Source organism: Pistacia vera, unplaced genomic scaffold (genome assembly GCF_008641045.1).
Source record: "Pistacia vera cultivar Batoury unplaced genomic scaffold, PisVer_v2 Contig25, whole genome shotgun sequence".
Lineage (NCBI taxonomy): Eukaryota > Viridiplantae > Streptophyta > Magnoliopsida > Sapindales > Anacardiaceae > Pistacia > Pistacia vera.
In genome coordinates this window covers 230,630-258,467 of record NW_022196057.1, presented here as the reverse complement: position 1 = coordinate 258,467, position 27,838 = coordinate 230,630, and the positions used below count along the sequence as shown (strand labels likewise).

General features: G+C 33.5%; 1 protein-coding gene and 1 long non-coding RNA gene across 3 annotated transcripts; one reads left to right on the top strand and one right to left on the bottom strand.

The window, feature by feature from the left end:
• Nucleotides 1-6,619: 6,619 nt before the first annotated feature.
• On the bottom strand, nucleotides 6,620-8,541 carry LOC116132246 (ADP,ATP carrier protein 1, mitochondrial). The gene is made up of 3 exons (XM_031417900.1): nucleotides 7,992-8,541; nucleotides 7,514-7,885; nucleotides 6,620-7,068 (listed from the first exon to the last, which is right to left on the bottom strand). Exons 1-3 carry the CDS (start codon nucleotides 8,490-8,492, stop codon nucleotides 6,772-6,774), a joined length of 1,170 nt encoding a protein of 389 aa, XP_031273760.1. The 5' UTR covers nucleotides 8,493-8,541; the 3' UTR covers nucleotides 6,620-6,771.
• Nucleotides 8,542-21,735: 13,194 nt separating this feature from the next.
• LOC116132248 lies at nucleotides 21,736-23,571 on the top strand. 2 transcript variants are annotated; one of them, XR_004128382.1, is made up of 2 exons: nucleotides 21,736-21,966; nucleotides 23,088-23,571. It is a non-coding gene; the product is annotated as an uncharacterized LOC116132248 (long non-coding RNA). The 2 variants fall into 2 exon arrangements; XR_004128381.1 differs by having other exon boundaries at nucleotides 22,972-23,571.
• The last annotated feature ends 4,267 nt before the right edge of the window (nucleotides 23,572-27,838 follow it).

The window sequence follows — 27,838 nt, the reverse complement described above, 5'->3', positions numbered from 1 at the left end:
TATCTATAATAAATTAGCAATTAATTAATTATATATGATAGATTGATAAACATTAATAAATTTAATTACTAGTTAAATATCATACTTAATCAATTATAAGTTTATAACATTACATTATAGTTAAATGATTACTTAATTAATTATAATTTTATAACATTACTTAATTGATTTATAGTATAATTATTATAGCATTACATTAATTGATTGCTACTTAATTAATTGACTTCTAAGTTATAATATTTAGTATATTACTTAATTAATAATTAGAAATTTAATTAATATAGCATACATTATAGATTTGTCGTATAATACTTAATCATTATAACATTACATTAAATATGATTACTAATTAATTATAACATTACTGCATTAGTGCATTACATAATTAATAGTTACTTAATTGATTATGATATTATATTATAAATATTAGTAATTACTAATTTACTATAAACATTACTAATTTAGCATATACTTAATTAAATTATTAGAAATTTAATTAATTACAACATTACATTTAAATTTATGTACGATTACGTAATTAATTGTAACTACATTATATTAAATATTACTTATAATTATATATCTATTATAAACAAATTAATTATAATATTATATTAAAAATTTATAGTATGATTACTTAATTCATTGTAACATTTCAATATTCATTATAATATAATTTGATCAGGGTCGTCTCAAGAACATTTGTGGCCCTAGGCAAGAGTTGCTTTAGGGGCCTTCTAATAATATAAGTAATATTAAAAATATTTCAAATTTATTTTTCTTGTCTTTTGAGATGCAAAATCACTAATTAAATTTTATATTCAAGTTTAGAAACCAAATCTTTTTCAGTTGATAATAAGCTAAATTACCTAATCTTTCTTGTGACACAGTTGAACGCAAATAAGATTTATTAACTTAATTTTGAAAAACTTCTTTCTGCTGAAGCTACAGTAACATTAATAGTTAACAGTATTCTATAAGCTATCCATGCATTTGGAAAAGAATTTACCTTTTTGAAATCTAGTATTTCAAGTGGTATTTTAATTTCCACGTTTATAATTTCTTTTAAAACTTTTAATTCTGAATAAATCTAAACCATCAATATCAGAGCATGTCTGTTTTAAACAGTTTTCAAGATTCAAACAATATTTCAGCAAACTATTTATAAATGAAACCAAAATTATTACTATATATTTCAAATTGTTCAACCTACTTTGAAGTGAGGAATAAGCATGATCACCTAAATATGTGAAATATTTATTCTAAAAGATTCTTTAGCAGACAATTTCATCTCTTCGTTTCATCTCATCAAATTGTTTTTTTCTCTTTATATATGTTTTTCATGAATTTAGTTCTATATTCATTTGCTCTGCAATCTCTTAGTAGAAATCATGAAGATGTAAACCATTTTCTCTATATTTTTTTAAAAATGAAACAAGACTTTCAACTGATCTGTGCAACACAATGTCCATATTTTTAGATTGTAAATATTTACTAACCACATTAACAGCAATAACATTTCATACCAAATATCATGCCTAATGAAATTCAAAATTTTCAATCTCATACGTTACTAAAGAAATAGCTTCACTTTTTGTTTTAGATCTTCACTAGTTTCTGCTAATTGATACAAACTCTTCACTAGTTTCTGCTAATTGATATAAAACATCTCTATTTTGTGGGACTTGAAATTTTATTGCTTTAACACTTTTAACACGACTTTCCCACGTGTTTGTGATAATGGCTTAAGGTTCAAATAGAACATGATCTTGCAAAATTTCCATCGTTTTGTAGAAGAAGAGAATAATGATATATACTTGTACACTCCAAAAAATGTAATAGCATTAGCACATGAATTAGCCATATCACAAGAAACTAAATTAAGACTATAACAACCCATGGTGTATAAAATGCTCTAGAATTTATATCTATAATCTTTTTGCACACCTTGATGTTTACCTTTCATATTAGACTCATTATCATATCTTTTCCTCTCACATTATTTACATCAAGTTCAAGATTTTTTAATATACTTGTGAGAACATAAAAAGCCTTGACCAGAAGTATCATCCACTTTTATAAAATTTATAAAGTACTCTTTATTTTTATTGGACTTATTGAAAATTTTACACATCTTAATATAAGTGACATTTGTTCTTGATGACTTGTATCTGGGGTACAATCAGTATAACTAAAAAAAATATTTTGATTCTTTGATTTTTAATAATGGTATTTCTTATTTCTAATGCTAAAATATTATCAACTCATTTGTATATTATGACCAAGATAGGTATGAATTTCTCCATTTGAATACGTCTAAGGTGTTCTTGTATTATTGATCAAACTCAGCATCATTTCAATTAAACTTAAAAATTTCCATTATTTTCTGATAAATCTTCTCATTTGTACACGAAATGCCAAATTGTTTTTTGAAAGATTTTTTACGACCGCTATAATTCTTAATAGTTACATTCTTCCAATGCTCTTTCTCTTATTTATTTTCTCTTTTAAATATTTATCAATTATTTTGTTTTTAAGCAATCTCATCTTAACATCAACCCAAATGTTCATATTTATAGCATGTTCATTACTTATTTCGTGACTTTTAAGCTTGACACTAAGATTTTTCAATCTCCACACCCTTCATTTGCTAATTGAATTGTATTGCTTTTAAACAATAATTTACAACAAAAACAAAATACTTTATTTAATTCTTTTGAAATACTAACCATTTTCTATCATGTTTTTCCATTTGGTAATTTTCGAATAAATGATTATAGAAAACGTCTAGAATTTTCATCTCTTGGAAATCTAAAACTTGTCTAATTGGACACTTTTTCAACTAATAAATCACATAAATTTGTGTCTAAATTATTCAGTGTATGGGTCATAAATATTTTTAATGGTTGTTTCATCTTCATCATTCATATTTCATTTTTGTCGAATAGAATTTCTTCTTCTAAATTTTCATGAGACTCTTCACTAGTATTTGATGATTTGAATTGTTTATCTTAAGAATTCTCTCACAATTTTCAATTGTTTTTCATTTAATCTTCATTTGGTTTTTCTAGCATTGGTGTTTTGTATTAATAAAAATTATCAAGTGCCCTTTTTGGGATTGAATTATTTCTTCTATTCTTTTTTTTCCTTACGTTTTCAATCTAGATTCACACTTCCTAGTAGACATTTATATTCAAAGAGTAAATAATTTAGAGCTTTAATATTATTTTGCTAAATAAAATAATTATAAAAATTAAGAAGGAATTTTAGCACCTGATTTATGCTCCTTTTTGCTTTTTGCTGTGTTAATACTCAAAAATCTTATATTATACCCTGCATAAAAATAATAATGTAAATCACTTGATCAAATATAAAGTAAAATCAGTTAACATGCTAAGATTAAAATGATTTAAAACTCTTAATATTACCTTGCTAAAAATAATAATATAATCACATTCACATCATAAATTCATGTAATAAGGATGAGAAAGGAGAGATAATAGATAGATGAGAGACAAGAAAGTAAATAGATAAGAAATGAGAAATGAGGTAGAATAATAAGAGTAAAAAGATAGAAAACCTTGAATGAAATGAGGTTTATATAAGAGATGGTGATTTGGGGGGTAGACGAGCTGTGATTGACATTTGAAGTTAGAGTTGTCAAAGTGTTTCAAATTGCAACGGAAAAGTGAGCCGCCATTTGTGTTTTAGTTTAAGAGATAGCAGGGTTAATTGGATGGAGAATTGAGAAATATTATATTAAAAACTCTTAAAAAAATCATTTTGGGTAGAGGTAGAGGTTAGAGGATGCATAGGCGAGTAAATGCATATGGTGGGATTGATGAAAAAAAAATTATAATATATTAAAAAATTTTAAAATTAATTTGGGACCCTCTTTTTAACACCCTTTTTTGGGGGCCCTAGGCGGGTACCTGCCTAAGGGTTAAGTCGCCTGAATATTAGTTGATTACATATTAATTATAACATTCTATTATACAATATTACAATACTTAATTAAATGATTAACAATTTAATTAATTATAATATTATTATAATTAATAGTATATTACTTAATTAATTTACATTACAATTTACATTATAGTATGATCACTTAATTAATTATAACATTACACAATTAAATGATTACTTAATTAATTATGACATTATATTATAAACATTAAACATAAGTAATTAATAAATATTAGAAATTTAATTGATTATAACATTATATTATGTTAAATAACACTAATATTATAAGTATTTATAACATTACATTATGTATGATCACTTAATTAATATACTATTACATTATAATTTAATAATTATAATGTAATGTTTGAATGATTTTGGTGAAGTTATTTGATGTGAATTGTGATGAATAATTGTTTATGTTTTGGTTTTGATTGACGAATTTTATGTGAATTGTGATGAATTGATTGAATTCAAGTGTTGCCTAGAGATTACAGGTTATGAGTTACATTGGACACAAATGAATGAATAATCAAAATTTGTTAGGGGTGTATTTGTAAACTTTTAAAGTATTTTTGTTATTTTTTAAACTAATAGGGGGGTAATTGATTTTTTTACAGGATACCCGGGAAAGGAATCGGAACCTGCATTTTAGGTTTCGGTTCCTTGAATTGAAGAACCTGCATTGTGAGGTTCCGATTCCGATTCCTTTTTCTGGAAATCTGCACTGTGCGGTTTTGGTTCCGGTTCCCCCGGAAAGTGCAGGGTACCCGGAATCGCTCACCCCTATGAATGAGTATTTAATTTTTCATTAATCTTTAATATCCCCATTAGAAGATGATATATAAATACATAATTAAAATCGTTGAATATTATTGGTAATATTTAATATAATTTAATTTCAACTTCTCATATATATATATATAGAGAGTAAAACCCCTCCATAGTTATAATGGTGGGACTAACTAATTTTATTATTATAAAGAGGTTATAACTTAATAGAGGTGTAGTTATAAAAATTTCTTATTTTATAATTCATGTTTTTGTAGTACAGTATTAGGATTTCAATTAATGTTTTAACAGTATTAGAATTTCAATTCAGCACTTCAATTGCTTACTTTTAAAACGGATAGAAGATTGTGTCTTGAATCCAATAAAGATAAGTGTCCTTGATAGAATTGTAAATGCAATTGCTGCATGGTCAAATTAATGTGAAGTCATTGACAATTGTCAATTGTTTTAAGCATTACAAAATTAGGACCCTCGATGTCAATTAATTGCAAGTTACAAATAAAGTGGATAAGGAGAATCAAAGAATCAAAGTAGAATGAAGTGATCAGATTTGACAATTTCACTACACTAATCGAATGGATATTAATATCTTCCTCAATTATCCAAACAAGCAACAAGTTATGTATACTTTAACTGAAGAAGAAATCATTGTTACAATTAGACAAGAAGAGAAAAGCAATAATCATGAGAATGATAGTAGGGAAATACAAAAAGTTTCGTGCCAGTAAGCTCTAAACATGCTTGAGAAGCTAGAAATATTTGGGCTTCAACAAGAAGATGTCTCTGTTAGCGGGTAATGTACTCGCAAGTTAAGAGATGTGGTAACAACTCTAAAACATAAATCATTCATCCAAATAACTTTAGATAAATATTTTATTTCATCTTAAACTTTTAATGTAAGGTAGCATATTTTTTTTTTTTTAATATACAAATAATTATTAATATGTGGAGTTAACTTTTCTTAAGACAGGAATTAAAAAAATTATAACTTATTACAATGTGGAGTTTATTCTTATTTATAACTATCCCAAATTGGGAATACAATTTTTTATGACTATATAGACTTTATTTTTAAAGTAATACTACATTTACAAAGAAATTTTACAAAGATCTTCATACAAAGTGATGTGACAAAAAATGAATAGAAGAGTGAATTTAATGAGTTTAACTTTTTGTTTCACTCTTCCATTCATTTTTTACCACCTCACTTTGTATAAAAATTTTTATAAGATTTTTTTATAAGTATAATATTATTGTTATTTTTATATAGAATATCATTATAGAGAGGTTTTACTTATACGAAGCAAAACTTAAAACTTGTCATTAAAAATTATAAAATGAGTATTATCCCCATATCCTAAAGAGTCTAATTTGGGGATGAGGTGTCATTTTCTTTTGATGGAGGGAATGGGGACGGAGATAAAATAATATATTCATGGGCCACGGCCGAGCTAAAAAGCATGAAATTCCCATTATCGCAACTCTGTTTTTAGGCAAAGATCCAACCTTGAATATAAGAGGGACAAGCGACTCAGAACCAACCAAGAAAGTACAAGTGCAGTTGGGGATTCATTCTGCTACAAATTTACTGTTTAATCTAAATTAAACAGTAAAAAGGGTAGCACAATTGTGACATGCAGATTCGCCTGTTTATATTCTCAATAGACGATGGAGATTTGACATTTTCATTTCTATAGAGATTCCCTAGAGTGGAATCCAATTTTCATCTTCTTTTGCTCCAAGATGCTATATATATATATATATATATATATATATTTTGCATATTTCTAGCCATAGATTTTTACAGGCAAATTGCTTGTTCAATCGTGGTATTTGACCACAACTCTTATAAATCAGGTTTATGAAATCAATCAAAAATTCCAAAATTAAATTATGTGTTTAGGGAGTGACTCCCCAAAAATGTGAATTATTAAAGAAAAATCCGCTGGGATAAATACTCAATATCCGATTTTCATCACCATCTTAAGCTAAATAGCAAAGAAATACTGCTTAGCCACCGCCAGAACCATACTTCTTTCCGAACACGATTAACTGCAGTTTGTCATAACCAGCCAACACACCAGCACCAGCAATAGCACGGAGGATGTTTGCACCGGCACCCTTGAAGAGGGACTTGGCACCCTCATTCTTCAAGATCTGAGAGAAGGCATCAAATGAGCTCTTGTATTTGACTGCTTCACCAGATGTCATCATCATTCTTCTACGGACGGTGTCGATGGGATATGCAGAAAGACCAGCACCGTTGGTGATGAGCCAACCAAGGGCAAAGCTAGCAAAGAAACTATCCTGGAATCATCAAAACCAGTAAACAAAACATTAGAAGATGAAGTGAAGTGCAAAGTTCCATTCATTATCTTTTTAAATGCTTAACAAGTTAAGCAGATTTCTATCTCATCTTCTTAGAATGAGGCTGATGAGATAGATATGCAGCATTGGAGTAGTTCCCATATACTAGGACAGATACAGATTTGCATGTTTCCTTTGAATTAAAGATATGACAAAGAACAAATTAAACAAACTCAAGCAAAGCATGTGAAAAACAATCATTAGAACTTATAAGGTGACAACAAAATCATGTTAGTTATAACACATACAAACCCTACTACTTGTAACTGATGTTATGCTAAATATCAAGTGTCAATGAAATAATGAAACTTAATGATAGTTATAACACATAACTATATCATCATCCGTTAATTGGGAAACAAACAAATCAAATCATTATACTGACCTGCATTTTTCCAGTCAGAAGAACTGGCTTCAAAGAATCATACATTCCAAAGTACAGCCCACGGTAGACAATGATTCCAACACATGAAATGTTGAATCCACGGTACAACCCAGCAATGCCATCAGATTTCAATGTCTTCTTGTAGACATCAATCAGACCATTGAATTGTCTCTCTCCTCCCTTCTTTGCAGCCTTGGAATCATTGGCCAGACGGGTACGAGCATAATCCAAAGAGTACACAAAGAGTAGAGATGAGGCACCAGCAGCACCTCCAGATCCCAAGTTGCCAGCAAACCATTTCCAGTAACCATCCCTGTCTTTCTTGAAGTTGAAAAGCCTCTTGAAGTAATCCTTGAAAGCGAAGTTCAGGGCCTGGTACAAATTTATGAAAATAATTAGCATCAAATATATAATAAGTAACATGCAATCCATTTCAACCAAAAAAAAATAATAATAATAAAAAAATAAACGCACTAACCTGGGTGGGGAAGTAACGGATGACATTGACAGTATTTCCTCTCCACAAAGAAACAAACCCCTCATCCTTAGTAGTACGCTTAAAGCAATCACCAATACCCTTGTAAGGTTCAGACAGCCTACCACTCTTGAGCATCTCATCCTGATTCTGAATCAAAAGCTTAACACGCTCAATGGGAGCTGCAGCTGTTTTGGACACAGCAGCAGAAACTCCTCCCATAAGGAAATCAATGGCAAAACCAGCAAGACCTTTCTCAGATGGGGCTTGGACAAAAACAGTAGATGCAGTCGATGGTACCATGGACAAATCAGTGGTAGCTCCACATGATCGCACCAAGGGGTATTGGAATGCAGCATTGGAGTAGTTCCCATATGCAGCACGTCTCTGATACACAGAGGGCCTGTTGAAAGCTCCTTCGCAGCCTTGATGGGAAATACTGGATTGAAGGAGCTGCCCAGCTACCTTCTGCATGACGGTAGGGTGTTGAGCTTGATCAACCATGGTGACTTTCCCTGCAAAGTCCCATACACAATCAGTCAAAAAAGATATATAAATTTGTAAGCACACAACAGTACACACACTGAATGAGATAAAACAACGTATAAAGAGAGAAAAAAAATAGTTCACATGCTCAATTTAGTGAAACAAAACTCAAGATATCATTTGATAAAGTGATGGTCAGATAAACATAAGAAGTAATGCTTGCGCAATCCATAATAAGAAAAAAAGTAAAAAACTGAATCAGAGAACTCAGGACAAAGACATAAAAACAAAGCATACAATATGATGATAAAAAAAAAAACAGGACATATAACACCACACCATGTATGTGTGTGTCTATATATGTGTCAATAATTCAACGAAAAGCGAATTCATCCATTAAAAGAAACAGCATAATTGCCTTCAAAGGGAGTAAATCAACAAGTTGACACGAAGTTCTGAAGCACAACCAGCTTCAATACCATTTCCCTAATAATCAATCTAAAAATTGAATATATACGAATCAAAACATGTTAGAAAAATCAAACAAGCGGGTTGAAGCAACATCACACAACAAATAAAAATTTGAGGCACGAAATTTACGTGAAAAACTCTCAAATAAATTGAGAGAAAAACCGTGGACAAGTAAAGAAGGATTTCCACTATAGTAAAATATGAGTTACAACAACTTCTCTCAAAATACAAGGAGAAAAACAAATAAAATTCCCTTTAGAAATAGGAGAAATAACTTTTTGCTACAACAAAAGAATGAGAAAATTATAAAAGTGGTAACTTTTCTCTATTGAGTTCCTACACTCCTATTTATAGAAGTGCATTGGTGGTTCCTTGGCAATTAATGCTTCCCACCATCTTTGACAGCCACCATCTTTGACAGCCATCTTTGACAGCCATCTTTGACAGCCACCATCTTTGACAGTCCACGTTGTAAAAAGTGAGTTTACAACTCACATTCTCCCACTTAAACTCACTTGTTACTATTCCTCAATCCTTTCTAAACTTGCCACTTTCATGTTGCTTACGTTTTTAACAAGCCACAGGAGGATCTACACCATATAAACTTGTCAGCGTTTATTGGCTTTGTCATGACATCTGCCAAGTTGTCTTTTGTGTGAATCTTTTGCATTTCCACACTACCTTCTTCTACTACTTCTCGAACAAAATGATACTGAACACCTATGTGTTTTGTTCTAGAATGGAAATCTGGATTTCTAGCAATATGCAAGGCACTCTGATTATCACAATACAAAGAAATTTTCTCTTGTTTGTGTCTGATTTCTTCTAGTAGTCTTTTAATCCAAACCGCTTCCTTACAAGCTTGCGTAGCTGCCATGTATTCAGCTTCAGTTGTAGATAAGGCCACAACAGTCTGCAACTTTGATACCCAGCTTACTGCACCTCCTGCAAGTATGAACACATAGCCTGTAATAGATTTTCTTTTATCGACATCTTGCAAAATCTGAATCAACATAGCTTTTGATAGTAAATTCTGATCCTTTATAACATAATGCAACATCTGAGGTTCCTTTAACATATCTAAGGATTCTCTTTATAGCGTTCCTATGCTCTTTACTAGGATTTGCCATAAATCGACTGACCATACCAACTGCTTGAGCAATATATGGTCTTGTACAGGTCATGGCATAAATAAGGCTTCCCACTGCTGATGCATACAGTACTCGAGACATTTCCATCCTCTCCGCTTCATTGCTAGGACTCATACTTGAGGATAATTTAAAATTGACAGGAACTGGGGTAGAGATTGACTTACAATCTTGCATATTGAAGCGTGGCAAGATTTTCTTGAGGTAATTCTTTTGAGAAAGCCAAATTTTCTTGTCTTTTCTGTCTCGGTGAATTTGCATCCCTAGAATCTTGTTTACAGCTCCCAAATCCTTCATATCAAACTCCCTAGCCAATTGTGCCTTTAATTCCTGGACTCGATCTTTGTTGGAACCTGCTACCAACATGTCGTCCACATACAGCAGCAAAATAATGAAACTATCATCTTCAAACCTCTTGTAATATGTACAATGGTCTGAACTTAGTCTGTTGTATTTGAGGCTAATAATGAAGGAATCAAATCTCTTGTACCAACATCTTGGCACCTGCTTTAGACCGTACAGAGATTTGGTTAACCTACAAACCAAGTTTTCTTTTCCTTTTTCTTCAAACCCTTCTGGTTGAAGCATATAAATCTCTTCTTCAAGTTTTCCATGAAGAAAAGCATTTTTTACATCTAATTGCTCTAGATGTAAATCAAACTAGCACACATAGCTAAGACTACTCTAACAGCTGTTAGTCTGACAATAGGAGAAAATATCTCATTAAAATAAATACCTTCTTTCTGAGCATATCCTTTCACCACCAATCTTGCACGATATCGCTCCACTTGGTTGTTGCTATCTAGTTTGATTTTGTAGACCCATTTGTTATTGATAGCTGTTCGTCCAAGTGGTAGTGACATGAGTTCCCATGTCTTGTTTTTGTGCAAAGCTTCTATTTCTTCTTGCATTGCTATCATCCACAGAGAAACATTAGGACTGTTTAAGGCCTCCTGCAAAGTTGATGGCTCTCCATCTTCTGTTAGAAGACAATATGCAGAATTACTTGCCATAACATACCCTGAGTGCCATGATGGTTTTCTTGTCTGACGTGTTGATCGTCGAACTTCAATATCATTGGACTCATCTGAGTCTTGTCCTTCATGCTCTGGTGCTGCTTCAGAAGAATCTTCAAATTTTGACTTATCTTTTGTTTGAACAGTAGTGGTCTCTGTTGGAGTGCTATCATTTTCTTCACTTTGTAATTGATTATATGCAAATATCACATCTCTGCTGATAATAACCTTATGAGCAGTGGGATCCCATAGACGATACCCCTTAACTCCATCCCTATATATATAAACAATCAACGGAGGAGGAAGAGATTTTGATCGATAAGGGGTGCAATTTTTCTGTAGTTTTTATTAGAAACTTCCAATTATGAGAAATCACATCCCTATATGTATAATCTGTGCGTATGTGAATTTTATATAAAAAATATGTTTACATTATTACATACGATTATGAATGAGTATTTAATTTTTCATTAATCTTTAATATCCCCATTAGAAGATGATATATAAATACATAATTAAAATCGTTGAATATAATTAGTAATATTCCCATATCCTAAAGAGTCTAATTTGGGGATGAGGTGTCATTTTCTTTTGATGATGGGAATGGGGACGGAGATAAAATAATATATTCATGGGTCACGGCCAAGCTAAAAAGCATGAAATTCCCATTATCGAAAATCTTTTTTAGGCAAAGATCCAACCGTGAATATAAGAGAGACAAGTGACTCAGAACCAACAAAGAAAGAACAAGTGCAGTTGGGGATTCATTCTCTACAAAGTTTACTGTTTAGTCTAAATTAAACAGTAAAAGGGGTTGCACAATTATGACATGGAGATTCGCCTGCTTATATTCTCAATAGACGATGGAGGTTTGACATTTCCATTTCTATAGAGAGATTCCCAAGGGTGGAATCCAATTTTCATCTTCTTTTGCTCCAAGATGCTATATATATATTGCATATTTCTAGCCATAGATTTTTACAGGCAAATTGCTTGTTCCATCGTGGATCTGGCCGCTAAAGCATACAAATTATTTATTCCATAATATTAAATTTATGACTCACATCTCACATAACTAATGAAAGACAATATTATAGAATATAGAAGGTGAAAAGACAAAAGAGAGCCAAATGGTTATTGAATGGCGAAGAAAAATATTCCTGTGCACACTCAAACAACGAATAAAATAAAGAAAGAAATATGGCATCAAGCAAGCAGAGTGAGAGAGAACAAGATGGCATTATGAGGTGAATATAATCAGGAAAACAAAACTACTGGTACATGGAAAAATTCCCTCAAATGATATAAGCTGAAACTCCAAGAGCCGCAGTGGCATTTGACCACAACTCTTATAAATCAGGTTTATGAAATCAAAAATTCCAAAATTAAATTATGTGTTTAGGGAGTGACTCCCCAAAAATGTGAATTATTAAAGAAAAATCCGCTGGGATAAATACTCAATATCCGATTTTCATCACCATCTTAAGCTAAATAGCAAAGAAATACTGCTTAGCCACCGCCAGAACCGTACTTCTTTCCGAACACGATTAACTGCAACTTGTCGTAACCAGCCAACACACCAGCACCAGCAATAGCACGGAGGATGTTTGCACCGGCACCCTTGAAGAGGGACTTGGCACCCTCATTCTTCAAGATCTGAGAGAAGGCATCAAATGAGCTCTTGTATTTGACTGCTTCACCAGATGTCATCATCATTCTTCTACGGACGGTGTCGATGGGATAGGAAGCAAGACCAGCACCGTTGGTGATGAGCCAACCAAGGGCAAAGCTAGCAAAGAAACTATCCTGGAATCATCAAAACCAGTAAACAAAACATTAGAAGATGAAGTGAAGTGCAAAGTTCCATTCATTATCTTTTTAAATGCTTAACAAGTTAAGCAGATTTCTATCTCATNGAGAAATTAGCTCTGTTGAATTTCTCAATTTCGAACTTTGTTGCCATGGCGATGACTATGATTTGCTTCTTAACTTGAACCGGCTTCCACCTGTTACCGTGAACAATACCTGCAACCTTGCTCTGATGCCACTATTAGAAAAATCAAACAATCGGGTTGAAGCAATATCACACAACAAATAAAAATTGAGACACGGAATTTACGTGGAAAACTCTCAAACAAATTGAGAGAAAAACCACGGACAAGTAAAGAAGGACTTCCACTATAGCAAAATATAAGTTACAACAACTTCTCTCTAAATACAAGGAGAAAAACAAATAAAATTCACTATTGAAATAGGAGAAATAACTTTTTGCTACAACAAAAAAGGAAGGAGTAAATTCTAAAAGTGGTGACTACTCTCTATTGAGTTTCTACACTTCTATTTATAGAAGTGCAATGGTGGTTCCTTGGCAATTAATGCTTCCCACCATTTTTGACAGCCACCATATTTGACAGCCACATTTGACAGTCACCTTTGACAGTTTAAGTTGTAAAAAGTGAGTTTACAACTCACAATTCATTAAGAAGTTACCTAGAAATTATAATCCTCTTCTCATGTCATTATTTGAACTTGTTTTAGAATAATAATTTATATAGAAAGAACAACACAAGGAAAGATAAAATTATAAACATCAGCTCTTTAGGGGCTGGCATTATCAGCCTTAGACTAGAAATTGTTTAGGTTTGGTTGATTGATGACTGAGATAAAATGACGGTCCTAAGTATTGAAATTCTTATGATGGCATCCCATAGTAGTCTCTAGAATCTTGTGAATTTAACCTTCTGTAAGCTTAAAAAATTAAGACCTTTAGGATACATTTTCCTATAAGTCTATTAATTGACTTTTTGTTCTGTCTGTGTCTTATGTGCTACTTTTTTGGCAGCCATTGATTGTGAATGCTCTAGGTCCAATAAGAAATGTTTCTGGTGCCATTGGTCCGACTTTTGAACGGCTAGATAGAGTTCCTACGGTTGTATCTATTAACAATCTTGTAAGTTTAGCACTTCTTATACCATGAAGTTGTTGGTGCTTACCTTGGTACACAAATTAATACCGAGTGCCACTGCAGGGTACTATGGACAGCAGCAGACTTGTTAATGTTAAACCACGTATTGCCGATGATGGAGACAAGGTTAAGAGCTGGAAAATTCCTAACGTTTCAGATCCATCACAGATGAAAGCTCTACTCTTACCTGATTCTATAACACCAAGCAACGTAGGTGGTAAAGAATTCAAGTGTTTGCGTGTTATTTCAGTTAGGAAGAAATCCCTCTACTTTTATGGTGCTGGATATTTTCTTTGTAGTTATTTACTGCGCTTTGTGTGCTGCCGTTCATATATAGAGATTTTACTATTATAAGCTATGCAACATATATCCTTCATAATATACCAACCGTATATTCTAAAGAATGGATGCATAGTGACAAGAACTCCGGAATGTTAAGTCAATGCTGGAATGCTAGTTTAAACTTAGTCGTCTGATGTCTTAACCTTTCTTTTGAAATTTTCTTTCATTTTTTAAATATCATTACTGCCCCTGAGGATGATGGTATGTGGACTGCCAATTCACAAGGTAATGCCACCCAGTTTTAGGGGTTTAGGGTTTAGGGCAATGTTTTAAACTGGCCCAGCCCAATCGGTTTAACCGGTTCGCCGAGACCGACCACTGAGCCGGGCCGGGAGGCTTAAAAACCGGAAAATTAATCCACCCAGTTTGACCGCGTTGGACTGGTTTACTGTAGCAACCAACCAGTCCAATCGTTTAGGAGAAAACCGAGTGAACTTTTATACCCGGTTTAATTCCAAAAGTGGGTTTCTTTTATGCTTTCCCCAGTTTTTCATTCCTTGTCAAGCCCTAACTCATATTTTCTCTCTTCCATTGTCGATCTCTTATTTCATCTTCATTATCTTCATTTCATCTCGTTACTTCTTCATATTTTCAGTTCAGCTGCTAGTGTTTTGTGAGGAGGCTATTAATTTTTGCGATTTGGTCGATTTTGCGTTTGAATGTAAGAGCTTGTGGGTTCTTTTTTATTTGAATGGAGTAAGCTGCTGGGATTTTTCGATTTGGGTCAATTTTGTGATTTGAATGGAGGAGGTTGCTCGGTTCTTTGAGAGGAGCTGCTAGTTTTTGGCTTTTTCTATTTGGATCGATTTTGCGATTTGAATGGAGGAGATTGCTTGGTTTTTTTGACTTGTAATGGAGGAAATTGCTAGGTTTTTTCGATTTGAATGGAGGAGATTGTGGGTTTTGCGATTTGGTCGATTTTGGGATGATGGAGAAGGTTGTGGGTTTTTGAGAGGAGGCTATTGGTTTTTGCTATTCAAATTGATTTTGCAATTAAATGGCGGAGATGCTTGGTTTTTTTTATTTGAATGGAGTAGGCTGTTGGGTTTTTGCAATTTGAGTGGATTTTGGGATTTGAATGGGGAAGATTGCTGAGTTTTTGGGAGGAGGCTGCTGGTTTTTGCGATTAGAATGCAATAGGCTACTGTGTGTTTTATTGTAAGGGAGTTGGATTATGAGGAGGAGGAAGAAGTAGCCATAGTTTCAGAAAAACTAATTGTTTTATTTTAGGATTTATAATTTTCGAAGTCATGTTGACATCAGCACCGGTCTGACCCACTGGTTAGACCGGTTCAACCGCCCAACCCGGGACCCAGTCGCTTGGCCGGGTTTCACCCCGGGTCAGGTATTAAAACATTGGTTTAGGGTTTAGGGTTTAGGGAGACATTATGCACCCTCTCCACATGGCAATCCAAAATTTTGTCGCACCAGTCACAAAATTAATCCTAAATACCGTAGTTAGCGATAAGCAGGGTCAAATCCATAGAGAGCGAAGACTGATAACCTAATGTAAATTTGAATAACGAAAATGAAATTTTCAAATTGATTAATCTAAACAAACTAAATGCAAATAATAAAAGCTTGAAATTAAAATTAATGAAGACGTTATAATAAAAACATTGCCACTACTGTTTTGGTTCGACACGAGACCAACGCGCACAATTCTCCTCCACACTCTACGATCCCCTAAACCTACAAGGCAAGGTAAATCAATAAAATCGCTTTCCGGCACTCTAGATATAGTATATCCTATCTCACCCAATTGCTCAAGTTCAATTGGTTAAAGACTATCTTTGACTACCAAAAAATTCTAACGGTCAACACCACTAATTGGTACGTCATTAACAAATACAATCCATCAATACGTATCATCCAATCAACCAACTACACAATCAATGTAGCATAAGTAGAAATGGCATTTAATGCAAATATAACTCGATTACAATCGATGTGAAGTAATTTAGAGCAATAATCAACATTTAATTATCTCAAACCAGCATTTATCATGCAATAGGTTTTATAACAACAACTAATCTCAATGGACAACATCAATAATCACAAATCGCACATCAAACTACATTAAAGTATTGTAATCAATCATGAAACGAAAACAAACATAGTCTGATGCACAGTACTTAACCAAATGTCCAACAATCGAGCTCTTCCAACTAGTCGAGAGCTATTGAGGAGAGTCATGGGTGTCGATCTCGATCTCAACTACACCGTAACAGACAACTAGGAGCTTAGTCACTCATGGTGGTGTCGATGAAGGCTGAAAAGTCAGAAATGGGACTGGTCATGGCGAAGAGGAAGTAACCGACAACGAGATGATGCGAAAACAACTAATAGATAGCTCGGAATACAAACAGTCACAACTCGCTGGAATACATTAGTTTTCCCATGGGTGTTCCGGCAAATGGTGGTAGAAATGGGATCTAAGGTACCGATAGAAAGCTTAGGTGATGAAGAGTTCATATCAGATCCTGGGGAGATGAAAGGTCATTGAAAAGTGAGCGAAATCGCAGTTGGAAGGTGAAGAGGCACGACGGTGGAAGACGGTGATTTGTGGCGGTCTTTCATGGAAAAGGGCGTGTGAGGGTGTTGGAAGGTTGAAAATGTGGAGATCAAAGCCCGGGAAGGTGAATCGCCGCCAAAGGAGCTCAAACATCGTCGGAATGTGAAGAGGCGTGGCAGGGGAGTGCATAACGACGTCGGAAAATGGAGGAAACACGGTGGGGGTGATGGTGAAGGTGAACCAACACTTGGGGGAGATGAAACATCATCGAAAATGGGAGAGGAAGAGTTGTCGACGGTGGAACTATAGTTTGGGGTGAGCGGCTGGTGGAATGCGACCCTTTCACTTCCTTTTTATACAAAAAGTGGAAAATTTTGCTTGGGTCCCCTGCATGATTAAAAAATGACAAAATCAACCCTCTGAAATATGACATTTACCCCTAAACAGCATAATGAGACAAAATCACCCTAATCCATAAACCACAACCCAATATCAACTCATACCATTTCCAAAATCATTCCAAACATTTAATTCATAGAAAACATTAGGACGATTTTTTGTGAATAAATTCATAATTTCTTTATTGCCTCAATAATTTCATTTTAATCGCACATAGGGTCTTTTTATCACCAAAATAGAGTCATTTTCATGACTCTAACACATGCTCGTTTCATAGATCAACTAAGTAGGAAAGGACTGACAAATAAATTTAAACTAAATGACTTTTTACAAAAGACATAGAAGAAGAAACAATGTCAAGTTCATCACAAAGCTTAATACCAATCAATGTATAAATAGCCAAATCAAACATTAAGCAAATATGTGAAAACATTGGTAATTTCCCCTGCATTTAGGCCTGGGAAAATTACATGTTTTTTCTACTTTGTTGCAGATGTTTATTGTTGGATTTAAGTAAATAAGAAAAGAAAAATTCAGGTTGTTCGGTTGATCTACACACACTCTGGTCTAGCTTTAGCCCTTATCGCCTGCGCTGTTCACAAGCTTTGTAAATGGCAACGTAGTGAGAGGAATCCCTCGGGGAAGTTTATTATCCATTTGCAAATTTCTTTTGTTTTTATATTTTGACTTTAATGTCAGTTGCAAAATCGTCGGGCTACTGCATTGTAGCACCCCACTGGTGGCAACCTCCTAGTCAACACTTATCCAATGACATAAATGATGGTAAACCGATTGAAGAGGTCTATGCATGCATCGCTTTATCCAAAAATGATTCTTACGTTATGTCCGCCTCTGGTGGAAAGTTTCTTTTTCAACATGAGACATTCAAAGTAATTATTGCAGCTATCCAAATTGAACTCTGTATTTCATACATCCTCAACAGTGTTTGCTTGAGATAATACTTTGCAATATTTTGAGATTCCACATGATTGAATAAGATTGCTTACTGTGTCCCAAGTCATGACAATGATTATGTCCGACCTAGACAGCTACCAATTTGGCATCCATCCTCAAGATAATATATTATTGCCATTGGGAAGGAGGATTCTACCATGAGATATACAATGTTAGAGTTGATGAGTGAAGCTTGTCCTTGATTTGTCGTTTTCTTTACTTAATTTCTGAAGCTAGTTTTATGTAACTGGTCGAAGGATATGTCGATTGAATTTTGCTCCATTTATTGCTAGTGTTAATTTATAGTTGATTACGATGAATTTTGAGATTGTTAATGTAAAACTGTTCTGGTTTGTCTAAATCATTACCTATGCCATCAATAAATTTAAGCTTCTTATCTCAGTCCATTAGAGTGAAAGTCTTATTGTTGCCATCTTGTTTTAGGAATTGATGGTTGTATACTTCAAACGCACTGGGGTCTTCAGGGGCTGATGCTCAGGTTAGTGCTTGACTATATAAAATTTATTCTTGCTTATGTTTAATTGGATGCTATAATTTTTTTGTCAAGAGTAAGAAACTTAGCACATTTGAACCATAATAAAACTCAAAACCCAAAACAAAGTAATCTAGGCCTTGTCAATAAGGCCACCCCACCAATAAATAATAATCTAAATTACTCAACCAAACAACTTGGGCCTTATTGTTAAAAGGCCAGCCCCAATTTTAATACAATCCAATACCCAACAAACTAACTGGGCTTCATTTTTCTTCTCAACACCCCAATCCTATATTCATCCTTCATCATGCAGCCAAAACCCAGCCACAAAACAAAATCCAGCCCACTTCAAGTCCCTTTAATCCTCTCAATTCACACACACATGCACATCATGGACCCATTAATTTGTTAGAAATTTAAACTCAAGAACTTAAAATGACCTCAAAGAAACGAGTATAAACATGCATTCCATCCAATAAATAATGAATTTTAATGCAAGATCCTATATTCCATTCACTCTTTAACTAGCAAACTATCTCCCAATAATCCAGCAGCCCATTTTAAAGAACAAACCACCAATGCACTTTTTATACATAGGTAAACAAGTGAGTTAAAATATATAAAATAATATTTCATCTTAACTAATTACATCTAATCAACAATCACCAAACCAGCTCCCCCAACTTCCCATTACCAAAATCTGAACAACCTCCATTCAATCATGCAAATTCCACTCTTTTCCAAGTTTCCAGCAAGGCAAAGACAGATAAATAAAAAGAAATCAAAATGAAAGACACACTTAAATCACACCATTTTGGAAAATCAATTAAAAAGAGTAATGAATTACATTTTACATACATGTGTATCTCTGGATTGAAAGGGGCCACGAATACTTAAAATGCACCATTCAAGAACTCAATTTACTGCACATGTCAAATTTCCTTCTCCAACTACACAATTTCTTCTATTAACTATTTATCAAATGTCAATTCATCTCCACCTGAATAAACAACATTTCCAAGCATTTTTGAGATAACAAAACTTTCCCAAACTCAACTCAGCCGAACATGCAAAGCATCTCACTCAAAACCAAAATGCAACACTTCTAAAGTTCAACCGAAGCATAAAGAAAAGGCAATTTTAAACAACTCACAATTAACTCAAAATTTCATCAAAACATTAAAATCAAAATCAAAACTTACATGCAACATTGGATTTAACTTTGGGCGAAGATTTGGTTTGATCCACTCACCTTTTCAGCTCGCCGAGACTACAAACAAAATCTCAACTCTCAAGAACTCCTTTCTTCACACCCCGAACACAGATAGAGCGATCTTGCTTCAAATTTCCTCATTCACTATTTTAATTCCACTTCACTCTCATTCTTCCTCTCTCACTATCTCTCGGCTGAAACCCATTCTTCCTTCTCCTCTGCTTTTTCTTCTCTCCTCTTTTTCTCTCTCTCTCTTCTTCTCGATTTTCTCTACCCCCTGCACTTGGGCGAAACAGCCCACTATAAAGAAATTTTCTAAATTTTATAAACACTGCCCCCGAACTTCTCTTATTCTAACTATATCCTGACACGTCAGCTTTTCTTGCAAAAACGCCCCCAACAAAAAACTACTTTCTTTAAAATTGAAGTCGCAATTTGAGATTGATCTTAAGCCATTTTTAGGGTAATCAATGTCTGCAGACGATGAGCCTTTTCTTTGGTAAATTTCAAAACATAGTTGAATTACTATGTAAACATAGTCAAATTGTTTTGAGGGGATCTCTAATGCGAAGATCTTTCCACAAATGCTCTTTTACTACAAGTTTCAAACATGGCTTCCCCTAGTCACTTCTAAATGCTATTGACTTTCAATCAGGTCCCAAAAATCAAGTTGAAGCTTCTCTTTTTGTTTATCTCTGGGTTTTTTATTTCCGTTACTTAATAATTTTATTATATTCAATTAATTTGATGCAGCTGTGTATGTGGAGTACTGATAAATGGAAGAAGGAAAATCAAGGTTCATACCAGCTGGCTGTCAATCTCCTTTGTTTGGAGAAACTAAAGTCCAGTTTCATAATGATCAACACATCTGTTGGTGGTACATGATAGCCAAATTTTGATTTATGACAGCAAGCTTGAATGTTCACGTTCAGTAGTTTTGCTTCCATGTCATCTGTTGCAGTTTTTCTTCAGTTATCTCTCTCATTTCTAATAGTGTGGAAACGTAGCGTCACGATAATTAAGTCAATGAACCCCAAATCACATATGTTGTTGCCAAAAAAGATTTAGTTATGTAGCTTATTATCATCATTAACTCATTCCACCTTGACTCGCTAGAGTAATTTACTTATTCAATCTTTTTATGGATATATTGTTAGAAGCCTTGGCCTAGTGTGGTGCTTATCGCTCTGAGCTCTTTGTTGGAAGATTTGTTAATGGTGTTGCATACATGCCGCAAATCTTACTATGTCTTTTACATTTCCAAGTAAATGGAGAATTAATAAGATCTCTAATGTAAGAGGTTAAACCATCATGCGAAATTTCAGAATACTGGCTCATTTGTACATGTATCCATATAATTTATTTTAACATGTTACTTTTCAATATCTCTTATAATGGTCCTTATGCTATGATTTTATAACATGTAGGGGTCTCCAAAGATACACTCCCTGCTCCCATTTCAAGTGCAATATATCATGTGATGGTTTACTGGTGTATGCCGGTTTTTTTGTGGTACCGTGGGAGTTTTTGATGCGGAAAATGTAAGGCTTAGATAGAATAGCAGCTTCTGCTTATTACCTTCCGTCTCTGTCAGGTAGTGGACCTTTTATTTGGCGAGTTCTGAACATTCTTATCTACTAAACCATTTCAGATGTTTCAAGGCATTTTTCGTATATTTCATTGTATCAAAATGTCGAGCCCATAAAATCCATCACCATTGACAATATATCTCCAGCAGCAACACTACTGCCTATCCTTTGTCATAGCAGCTCATCCATCCGAGCCTAATCAAATCGCTCTTGGCATGAGTGACGAGCAGTGCATGTAGTTGAGCCTTCTGATGCAGAGCTGAAGTGGGTGGCACACCCTCCCAAGACAATGGCTCCCTCCCTTCTAATTCGTCAAATCCTTCTTTGAGTGGTCAACCATCCGAGCACCCCACCAGGTAACTGCCACGGCATAAAGATGAGAAGGTAGTCCACGGAGTATACCCATTGAGCTGCATATTTTTTTTCTTCTTTTTTGGGTCTTAGTTTTGAACATCACCCTTTTCACTTTTTTTGCTCTATCACTTCCTCTCGATCATTGCTTGCTATATCTGTTGTAAATCGTTTTTCTCGTCGTTTGTTTTGCTACATGAAATTCTAGAGAGAAACATTTTATCAGAAACTGAGAAAATACCCTCCACAAGCTGTTTTGATGACACTTCAGAAGATTTTCCTTATTGATGATGTATACATTAATGGTTTTTGGAATGAAAATGGTCATTGTGTCATGCCTCTGTTTATGTACTAAACCAGCCTTTTGTTTATTATTTTGGGATGTTCCACTGTAAAGATGTTTAATTTATACTTGCACTTCTCCCCTTCCCAATAGGCTTTATGTTTTCGAATATATGACTTTCATGTTAAAGTGGATATTAAGGGGCCATCTTTCATCTTCTTCATTTTCAGTGATCAAGTTCCAATTCTTTTTCACTTTTTTATTGTCCTTTAATTTTTTTTTTTTTTTTTCTTTTTATGGGCTCTTTGCAATTGCCTTTTGTTTGCTTATTTCAATGTGGGCTTTTGTGTTCTAGAGTTAGGCCTTAAGCATGAGTCAACCTAACGCTTGACTATGCAATTATGCAATTATAGCATTTCTCTTTCATATATGCTTTTAATTTTTTTCTTGAAAAATAAGATTATTAAAAATATTTTCTTAATATACAGCACAGCCTTCTACAACTCCAAATGGGTACCACAACATTTTGATATGACTTCAATTTTTTGCTTTTGATGTAGATAAATTATAAATCTTTCCATTAATAATCCTCATAATCAATAGTCTAAATGCGGCAACAATATATAATTCTCCATCGAAACATCTCTAATGAGAAATCTATTGTGTGACGTTATCTATAATTTTAACTTTTCATCTAAATAGGAAAAATTAGGTAAAACTATTACATTCTCAATGAATTTTTTTTCTTTGGGCAGATGAAATGATCAGGCTAATCCTTCAATGACCTTTCCTATACAGTTTATCCTCGGTATTTTAATATGAAGACGAAGAATGTTCATGGAGCCTTTTCTAGATTTTTGTTACTATGCAGCCCCTGGAATTGTTTACCCAAAGCAAATTTATAGCTCATACAAACTGTCTGCCTGAGTACAAACATGCTTATCAACTGTGTTTGACTGAGTTCATCATCGCCGGATTGAAGAGTTTGGGGCTTTTTATTCTTGTTCTTTGTATGAGTTTTGTTTATTGTTGATTCTGGGTTTGGGTTTTGTATGATTGTGGAGTTGGATGGCAGATGATTTTTTTATGAGAATAATGGGAATGATAATTTTGTAAAATCATGGTGGGAAGATTTATGCAAAATCTGGATTGAATAATTATGTAAAATCTGGAAGATTGAATTTATGTGGATTAGATTTTACAGGAGGTGATAGTTCCTAAATATGTAGATGGAAGATGAATTTGTATGGATTTTAAATAACTGGGAGGTGATAATTGTGTAAAATCTTGCTGGTTTAGAAGTAGTTTGTTAAATCTTTCCTGTTTAGAAGATTGCCATGATTTTGTTGTATTTATTTTTTTGTTTTTTGTTTAGTTTGATACTAGTATTTTTAAGGGATTTTTTTACTAAATGAGATTTTTATTATTTTGTGTTTAGTGGATGTAATTAATTATTTTTAAAATTTATATTTTGATTTTGATAATTATTAATAGGGGTAAAGAGACATTTCAATTGTCAAAATAAGTTCCTAAGCTGGAATGTTGGCTATTGCATTATTTTTTAAATAGTGTGGATGATTATCACTGAGCATGCTGGTGTGATAAAGCTGATTAACTACTGGTGTTACTTACGAAGAAATTGAGTTGTGATAATTCAGTTACCGAAAATCAATTGCTGAAAATATTTGCTAAAGAGAAAACTTTGAAGAACAAGTGAACTGATAACTGCCATTACTAACAAGCTGCAGCTGTAGGACAGCCCAGCTTCATGGGGGCTGCTGTCAAGATACCCTTAGGAACAGTCTGGGTAAAATGCAATATTGGAAAGTAGCCGGATTAAAATGTAAGCTTAACTGGGTAAAAGAGTCCAGAAATCAAAGTCCTGTAGAAACGCAGCGTTTTGTATCTACGGCTATATAAATTATAAGAGAAGTCACATGCGTTATTCTATTATTCAGTTAATCAATCAATGAAAATATTTTCCTCCTCTTCAATTTTTCTCTGTTTTTCTTCCTGATTCTAGAAGAATCTCGCAGTTTAAACGAAACATTAATTTAACTTGATTCCAATTAGAAGGAATTGATATTAAGTGGGAGGTACATCATGCCGTGATGACAAGGAGTGTGAAAATCCTAGGACTGAATAAAGAAAAACCAGAACGTGTAAAACTCTCCAGAGAAACAACAGAAAATTTTGAGAGAGAGAGAGAACTAAACTTCTGTTTTTTCATTAACTGTCGAAACTGGTTTTTACAAAAGGTTTATCTAGTTTCAAAATGATCTGAGTTGATAGTCCACGTGATTTACCAAAGTAAGAAATCTTGGCCATTCAACACTTACACAACAAACATAGAATAACAATTTTCAGACCGTAGGATCTGTCTTTTTCAAGCAAGAACAGTAGCAGAAAGGGCCGAAACCCTGTAGCCTGATCTGAAATCGTTGAATTTTGTCCATTACCACCTATATTAAGAAACGACACCGTTCCACTGATAAGAGTTAACGCCGCTTAACAGAATGTGTACTTTATGCCGTTAATCTAGCCGTTGAAGAGTGATGATTTTCAAAAACAAACACTTTGCCGTTAATCTAGCCGTTGAACAGTCTTTCAAATACTTTGAATATGAACTTGAGGGAACTGAGTTGCTGCAGCTTTGCTGGAGAATAGAGTTGTTGCAGCTTGAATTACCAGCTTGCATCCGTAACAAGGAATGATTGAAGTAAGTAAACGAGGGAGATGCAGAGGAGGATGAAATTTTTTTTGAGAAACTAACGAAGTTGTCACTAATTAAAAAGAAGGTGAAGAAGAAGCATGAGAAGAAAAAGCAGAAGTAGAAGAATCTGAAGAAGATGTAGAAGAATATCAAGAAGAAGGAGAGGAAAAAGATGAAGAAGAGGAGTGAATGTTCAGTAAGACAGTCAAGTGATGTGTTTAAGAGAGTGGTATTAGTGAATTGACATTTCTGCTTTTAATTAGTTCCTGATTCTGCTGCCTATTTAACCTCAGCTCTTATAAAGGAGGTACTCAGCTGTACATAGAAAGCGTCCTGAGAACTTGGACTGAACACACAGTTGAACTCTGCACTTTACTAAGTTCTTCTTCACTTTACTAAGAAAATTCATGGAGATTCAACATAGAAGTTAACTTTATCTTGATGCTTTTTCTTGTACTCTCTTCTACTTTTGTTAAAGGAAACCAAATAATCTTGATGCTTTTTTGTTCTTGACGATTACCACATTACTTTCCTAATCACCTAAACATAATTATTTAATTCTAATTAATTAAGGATATTAATTAATTAATTTTGTCCCCGTTGCATCAATCGTACAAGTTTCGTAGAGAGATGAAGAAGATGATGATAGGGAAGCAAAAGAAAGACAAGTACTGGAGGGGTTTATTTCCCCCCATTTATGGTGAAGAAGGCGAAGGAAGTGGAAGACGATCAAAACGGCAACGTTAAGCATCAGCGTTTGACGTGGGACGCTGTTCGTCGAACTATAAACAGACTTCATAACAAGATTAACTCCACAAATATCAAAAACATCATCCCCAAATTTTTCGCCGATAATCTCGTTCTTGCATAAAATGACAAACTGCATCACCACCTTTCACCGATGTCGTCAGCGCAAAATTTCCTGAAATCGATTTGCTTTTGTTGAAAATAATCGTTCTGCAGTTCCAGAGATCTTAGTAACGAAAAGACAAGCCGCAATTACTCACGGCTTAAAGCATTTTGTTAACCAGCGAGTGGCTCAAGAAATTCTTGGCCAGACTTAAAAAAAGAATTTAAAAAGATGATTTTTGTTGAAATTAATCAGAAAGGAAGTTGAATAAATCTTATTAAATCATCAAAATATAAGCATTATGGGCTTAGAGGGCCAGGTGGAAATTGATTGGCCCATATGCCTAAGCCCCAGTTATTTTATTTCTTATCTTTTGAAAGAGCATATACAAATATTGATTAATATGAAAATTAATAACATAAAATGTGAAATTACTAGCAAATTAAAACATAAATTCTTTACATTAAATGTTAGATAGCTGATGAACATTATATATAATGTTACTAGTCTCACATTTCATGTTATATTATCGGTTTTCACAATCTGTTATTAAGTATGACATTAATTTCTTATATTTTGCACTACCACATTATTACTCTACAAATTATTAATCTCCTATTTAAATAATCAGTTCTACGTTTAATGTTCATTTAATATATTAAACTCTCAACTCCTGGTGTACTAACTGAAAATAAATTATATCTTAATTTCATTGAGCATGAATATCACATGACGGAAATTGTAACTTTGTTAATTATCTCCAATTCTATTTTTCCAGATTCATTACCTTCAATTTCGGTCAACTTGAGGGATTCATTAATGGTGAGAGATCTTGTACTCCTTCCTTCAAAACAATCAAGGGTGAAGACTCGTCTACTTTGATAATTAACACAATCCAACTTAGACTCTTTTTTGCAGAAGAGAATTAATCAATATGTAGTCGGTTGTTCTCTTTAATATCAAAACCTATGTTTAGTCATATAGCAAGGTGATAAACTTAATTAATTTGATGTATGGAATACACTTAAGTGTCATTTTATTATAGAATCCAAGGCTAGAACTATGCGTTTTAGGAACATGTTACAATCTTCTTAAATATGTTCCTAAAATGAAAAACTATGCTGAATTGATTACTGCAAGTGAGGTCTATTTGAGCTTATTTTCTCCAATTTCATTTATTGTATATGATCCTATAGTCTATTATAGTAAATTTTAATCCTAATTATTCAAAAATCTTAAATATATTTTTAGATGATATAAGCTTACTTTGGCCATCTTACAAACCATAAAAAATTCTCTGATCTAGAAAAAAAATTGTCATCTTTGATTGGTTTTGAATTGAGAGTCCTGATATATATTGTTATTGTCAAATAAGTGAAGCCTGCGACGTCGTTTAAGCCAAGCAAAAACGTTGTCGTTTTTGCCTATTAGTCCAAGTCAATCACAGCCATCAAATTAAAGAGAATCTGATGGCTCCAGTTCAATCACAAGTCAACAATATAAAAAGGGGAACCTTTTCACACATTGAAGCAACAGTTCGCATAGTAGGGTTTTCTCTCGTTTTCTTTGTAAATACGTTTTGTAACCCGAGTTAGGGTTTGATATTCATTATAGTTCTTCTCTGTGTAAATCATACTAGAGGCTTATTTTGAGGACAGGGTGTTTCTTAAAGAGTTTAGAGTGTTCTAGTGGTTGAGATTTGTGGGATAAAGAGAAGTGAATGAGTGTGTGAATGTTTGGTTGACAGAGAAGGAGATTTGTCTGTAATCTGTAATCTTTGAAGTGATTAATCCTAGTGCAGCGAGCTCCATATTCTAGAGTTCAATGTGGATGTAACTTGTTCTATATTGAACAAGTAAACCACGGTAGATTGTGTGTTGTGTGATTTCTTGTTCTTGCATTTTTTGCCTTGATTTGAGATTGATTTGGTGGTTTGAGTAATTAGTATTGATTTATAAAAGTGGTATCAGAGCAAAAAGTTCTAAGGTGTATCTAGGTTAAGGAATCGTTTAATTCTTAACGAATTCGAAAATTAGGGTTTATCAGTTTTGGGGGTTTT